This window comes from Eurosta solidaginis, chromosome 5 (assembly GCF_040869045.1).
Source record: "Eurosta solidaginis isolate ZX-2024a chromosome 5, ASM4086904v1, whole genome shotgun sequence".
Lineage (NCBI taxonomy): Eukaryota > Metazoa > Arthropoda > Insecta > Diptera > Tephritidae > Eurosta > Eurosta solidaginis.
In genome coordinates, this window is record NC_090323.1 from 160,859,447 (window position 1) to 160,865,824 (window position 6,378).

At 37.6% G+C, this 6,378-nt stretch overlaps 1 protein-coding gene across 1 annotated transcript; it reads left to right on the top strand.

Moving 5' to 3' along the window:
• Positions 1 to 605: 605 nt before the first annotated feature.
• Positions 606 to 1,146, top strand: LOC137253168 (larval cuticle protein 65Ag1-like). The gene is made up of 2 exons (XM_067789658.1): positions 606 to 789; positions 883 to 1,146. Exons 1-2 carry the CDS (start codon positions 674 to 676, stop codon positions 1,076 to 1,078), a joined length of 312 nt encoding a protein of 103 aa, XP_067645759.1. The 5' UTR covers positions 606 to 673; the 3' UTR covers positions 1,079 to 1,146.
• Positions 1,147 to 6,378: the final 5,232 nt, after the last annotated feature.

Here is a 6,378-nt window from a genome sequence, read left to right on the forward strand (position 1 = left end):
GGTACATCTGTTCACTATATATTTTTTATCTTACACATCCGATTATTTGGAGGTTACGAATGGAATAAGATTATTGTTCAGCCCCAAATATGAAAGATATGAAGTATTCGGCACAGCCGAAGACAGTCCCGTCCTTACTTGTTTTAAATAGCGAGGAACCTACGAAACAAATTTCAATAAGACATCTCAAATTTTTTCCAAGCTACGAGTTTCACAGACTTACGCACGCATGGACGGACATGCCTTAATGCATTTCATAGTTCACCCTGGTCATCTTAAGCTACTGTTACGTCGTCAAATTTAATCTACTATGTGACCTTTGCTCAGCGCAGCATGGAATGCTGCATATATGTATTTCACTCCTGCAGAGGATAAAAATATTTCGCATAAAAATTGAAACACACTGATGCACCTATACCTGAAGCCAACTGATCGATTAAATTTGAATGATATCTTCATGTTATCTCTGTCAACTCCCTGTTTAAGGTTTTGATTGCACTTTATATGCAAACTCATTTGAATTAATAGTAAATACATATTAAATAAATCAGATTTTTGACTATAAATTTGCCGTATTGCATTTATCATTTATTCATTCACAATCTCAACTTCGTTCAACGCGGGCACGCACGTTTTGCATAGCAAAAACATTTATAAATAAGTAAATAAAATTATGAAATTCGTAATTTTATTTGTCGCTTTATTTGCCGTTGCCCTCGCCGCGCCACAAAGGGATGCAGAAACTTTACGTTATGACTCGCAAGTAGATCCATTGAACTACAAATATATGTAAGATAGAGTAATCATCAACTCGTCTCCTCGAAATTGACGCGAGTTTATTTTTGTTCCTCTTTCTAAATTGTTTTCCTTCGAATTTTACAGCGTTGAGACAAGCGATGGCAAGAGCGTCCAGGAGGAAGGTGACGTACAAGATTTGGGCACTGAAGATGAAGCGATCGTAGTGCGCGGTTTCTATCAATACATTGGTGATGATGGTCAAACATATCGAGTGGATTATATAGCCGACAAATATGGTTACCAACCTCAAGGTGCTCACATACCAGTTACCTCTAAATGAATGTGATAAAACTTGATCTTGATTTTTGTTAACTAGTTTTATTTAGTTTATTAAAATATTCAAATGAATTTCCAAAGTTGTTCCTGCGATTGTTAGGTTTCCGTACGTTAGCTCTAAGTAGATTGACATAATTTCTATGCCACTCTCAATAGCTGGAGCAATAGAAATTTATAAAAGTATAAATATCTAATACTGCAAGCACCGAAAGAGGTCCAGCTCCCGATGCGGTAAGCCAAGAAAGGCTTCTTAAAGTCACATCTTCACCACCCTAGCCGAAGCAGAGAAAGAGAGCCGGCCCCACTCAACTGTATAGAACAGGTGGAAAACAATTTAAGTTCCCTTGGTGTGACCAATTGGGGCCATTAAGCTCAAAGAAAAAGCGGCTGACGGGCGTCTTAGGTGACCTTAGCCGTTAAAGCGATTAAGCGCCAATTAATTAAGTAATACAAGCAGAGTTTCATCAAGCAGTTGGGCCACTTTTGCTGTTATTGTTGTAGCGATAAGGACACTCCCCGAAGGGAGTGTTATCAATGTTGATGGTCCTCTCCCGGATGCCGTTCTGGTAAGTTCCGGTAACAAGCAACAATAAGGTACTAGCCCGACCATCTCGGGAACGGTTTAGTTTGACCACATGAAATCTTCTAGGCCATTCCGCCCTCCCAGCCCCTAGATCCATGAGAAAATTGGGTTCTCCAGAGCTTCGGCTGCTAAACGGGATTCGCCAATGGTAAGTGAGGTTGAAAATTGGGTTGGCGAAGCTATAAATTGCGCTGACAACCCTTTGAATCAATTTGATATTTAAGTCACTTCTTATCACAGGCATACCTACAGCGGGTATATTCTAAGCCACCTAAACCGCTGACGGGCAAATGGGTCTCTTACAGTGGATGTCCAACAGTTGTGTCATCTGTTCGATTAGCGACGTAAAGGGCATAGCAGATTTGGTTGGGAACAACTAAAAATTACTTGAAACGAAATAACTAAAAACGCCAGCAAGATAACCGTTTATTTCGGATAATAGCTCATCTATAAAAGACCTGATTCGATTGCGATTATTTAGCAGTCATTGGCATAGAAAAAAATTATTACTCTTTAAAGTGGGAAAGATAACTTCGATATCTACAAAAGCGGGATTGGAAAACAGTAATAACAGATAATAATTCATTGACTGGCGCTTTGCGTAACAAGTCCCACCAGGTAGCCAGCACGAAGAAAGTTAAAGTATTGCATCGTCTGTTCCTCTCAACTAAGATGAGATATGCTATTCGCAGCTAGGATTGGAATGATGAGGGACATATAAAGCTTTGTTTTTTTTCGAAGGAGATATTTTCTTTTGAATTGGCTACAATGTTACAAGTAGCACTTGTTGGCAGAAAGATCCTCTATGTAGATATGTTGATATATGCAAACATTGAAGTCAGTACAAAGGTCTGGACAAAGTAAAATTTTCGGCGTATTTAGGGAACAGGAGAGATATCTCGACTGTTGTTTTTTTCAAGTACTGCAAAAGAGGAGATCATCAGGTTGAATGCATTTGTAAGATACCTCGGCTCCTAATAGCTAATAAGTTTTAACGTCGCCTTGGCTATGCAATCTGAGCTCGCTGATTTGTTGGGCTTTATTTTTGAACGACTTCATATATCAAAAAAGCGATTGTTATTTGGTGTATCTATTTTTTTTTTGCTTCGACAAAGCATCCATGCTTGAACAGGGCTTAAAAGCACCCATAACGACGTCACTGTTCGAGACAGATTTAGTTGTTGTAGAAGATCTCACTATCTTGCCAAGACTGCAGCATCTTCTAAGAAATTTGGTCAAATTTTCGAAGTCCTACTAGCGTGTGTGAGGCGTAGCGATGCACTCAAAACCCACTTTCATCTTTGTGGACATCATTATGAATGAGAACAAGTAAGGAAGGCTAAGTTCGGGTGTAACCGAACATTACATACTCAGTTGAGAGCTATGGAGATAAAGTAAGGGAAAATCACCATGTTGTAAAAAGAACCTAGGGTAACCGTGGAATGTGTTTGTATGACATGTGTATCAAATGGAAGGTATTAAAGAGTATTTTAAGAGGAAGTGGACCATAGTTCTATAGATGGACGCCATTTAGAGATATCGCCATAAAGGTGGACCAGGCCTGACTCTAGAATTTGTTTGTACGATATGGGTATTAAATGAAAGGTATTAATGAGTATTTTAAAAGGGCGTGGGCCTAGGTTCTATAGATGGACGCCGTTTCGAGATATCGCCATAAAGGTGGACCAGGGGTGACTCTAGAATTTATTTTGTACGATATGAGTATCAAATGAAAGGTGTTAATATGTATTTTAAAAGGGCGCGGGCCTTAGTTCTATAGGTGGACGCCTTTTCGAGATATCGCCATAAAGGTGGACCAGGGGTGACTCTAGAATTTGTTTTTACGATATGGGTATCAAATGAAAGGTGTTAATGAGTATTTTGAAAGGGAGTGGGCCTTAGTTCTATAGGTGGACGCCTTTTCGGAATATCGTTATAAAAGTGGACCAGGGTTGACTCTAGAATGCGTTTGTACAATATGGGTATCAAACGAAAGGTGTTAATAAGTGTTTTAAAAGGGAGTGGGCCTTAGTTCTATAGGTGGATGCCTTTTCGGAATATCGTTATAAAAGTGGACCAGGGTTGACTCTAGAATGCGTTTGTATAATATGGGTATCAAATGAAAGGTGTTAATGAGGATTTTAAAAGGGCGTGGGCCTTAGTTCTACAGGTGGACGCCTTTTCGAGATATCGCCATAAAGGTGGACCAGGGGTGACTCTAGAATTTGTTTGTACGATATGAGTATCAAATGAAAGGTGTTAATGAGTATTTTAAAAAGGAGTGGGCCTTAGTTCTATATGTTGACGCCTTTTCGAGATATCGCCATAAACGTGAACCAGGGGCGACTCTAGAATGTGTTTGTACGATATGGGTATCAAATTAAAGGTGCTAATGAGTATTTTAAAAGGGCGTGGGCCTTAGCTCTTAAGGTGGACGCCTTTTCGAAATATCGCCATAAAGGTGGGCCAGGGGCGACTCTAGAATGTGTTTGTACGATATGGGTATCAAATTAAAGGTACTAATGAGGGTTTTAAAGGGGAGTGGCCCTTAGTTGTATATCTGAAGGCGTTTTCGAGATATCGACCAAAATGTGGACCAGGGTGATCCAGAACATCATCTGTCGGGTACCGCTAATTTATTTATATATGTAATACCACGAACAGTATTCCTTCCAAGATTCCAAGGGCTTTTGATTTCGCCCTGCAAAACTTTTTCATTTTCTTCTACTTAATTTGGTAGGTGTCACACCCATTTTACCAAGTTTTTTTCTAAAGTTATATTTTGTGTCAATAGACCAACACAATTACCATGTTTCATCCCTTTTTTCGTATTTGGTATATAATTATGGCCTTTTTTTCATTTTTCGTAATTTTCGATATCGAAAAAGTGGGCGTGGTCATAGTCGGATTTTGGCCATTTTTTACACCAATACAAAGTGAGTTCAGATAAGTACGTCAACTGAGTTTAGTAAAGATATATCGATTTTTGCTCAAGTTATCGTGTTAAAGGCCGAGCGGAAGGACAGACGGTCGACTGTGTATAAAAACTGGGCACGGCTTCAACCGATTTCGCCCTTTTTCACAGAAAACAGTTATCGTCCTAGAATCTAAGCCTCTACCAAATTTCACAAGGATTGGTAAATTTTTGTTCGACTTATGGCATTAAAAGTATCCTAGACAAGTTAAATGAAAAAGGGCGGAGCCACGCCCATTTTGAAATTTTCTTTTATTTTTGTATTCTGTTGCACCATATCATTACTGTAGTTGAATTTTGAAATAATTTACTTACGTACGTACATACGTAAAGATATTAACTTTTCTTTTAAGATTTGAATTAAAAAAAAAAATTTTAAAAAGTGGGCGTGGTCGTTCTCCGATTTTGCTAATTTTTTTAAACAGGCATATAGTAATAAGTGTAACGTTCCTGCCAAATTTCATCATGATATCTTCAACGACTGCCAAATTACAGCTTGCAAAACTACTAAATTATCTTCTTTTAAAAGTGGGCGGTGCCACGCCCATTGTCCAAAATTTTACTAGTTTTCTATTCTGCGTCACAAGTTCAATTCACCTACGAAGTTTCATCGCTTTATCCGTATTTGGTAAGGAATTATATCACTTTTTCGATTTTTCGAAATTTTCGATATCGAAAAAGTGGGTGTGGTTATTGTCCGATATCGTTCATTTTAAATAGCGATCTGAGATGAGTGCCCAGAAACCTACATACCAAATTTCATCAAGATACCTCAAAATTTACTCAAGTTATCGTGTTAAAGAACAGACGGACGGACGGACGGACATGGCTCAATCGAATTTTTTTTCGATACTGATGATTTTGATATATGGAAGTCTATATCTATCCGATTCCCTTATACCTGTACAACCAACCGTTATCCAATCAAAGTTAATATACTCTGTGAGCTCTGCTCAACTGAGTATAAAAACAGCGAAAGCATTATACTCGTAAATGAGCTAAGAATAATCTCACGGTAGGAATGCCTGTCGTAAGAGGTAACTAAAACTACAGAGTTGGAGGGTTAAAAAAATGTTATTATCGACAGTTACTATCGTTGAGTTATTGCCGAGTCCATGGTTTCTCATTGATTTCATATCAACTTGTTATCGGTGCGATGCAGATGTGTCATCGATTTAATATTAAAGCTTTAATGGCATTTGTTTTTATAACAAGCCAATTAGTCGTCGTTGACAGATCAATAACATGTCATTAAAAAACTGATAGTACTCCGATAACAAATCGATAATTTTTCGATACAAAGCGTTAAAAAATCGATAGCTTTTCGACAAAATATCAAAAACTTTACTGTAACAATTTGAAAAGATATCGTAAACTTTTTGATACAAAATCGAAAATGTTTCGATAATAAACCGATACCGATCGGTAATAGCCGATAACTAGTCGACAAAAAAAGTGTCCGATATGGTAATGCGACACATGTATTCGGATGCGTTTTGATGCGCTGATTCCAAATCCGAATTGGCCTACATTGGCCCTAAGTTCAAAAACACTACATCGCATATCAAATATTTTTATGCATTTAATAAATTTTATTTTTACAAACGCTATTAATATTTGTATATTGTTATTAATATATTCTTTGCACGCTCATATTAAATACAAACAATTACAATTAATTAAATAAATAATTTATTAACTGTTAATTATTATTTTTTTCTGGTTTAACTTGTTTGATGCTAAGGAC

Coding starts and splice junctions, on each gene's coding strand:
- LOC137253168 (XM_067789658.1), top strand. CDS start 674: ATGAAATTCGTAATTTTATTTGTCGCTTTATTTGCCGTTGCCCTCGCC. Junction 790..882: donor CCATTGAACTACAAATATAT/GTAAGATAGAGT, acceptor CGAATTTTACAG/CGTTGAGACAAGCGATGGCA.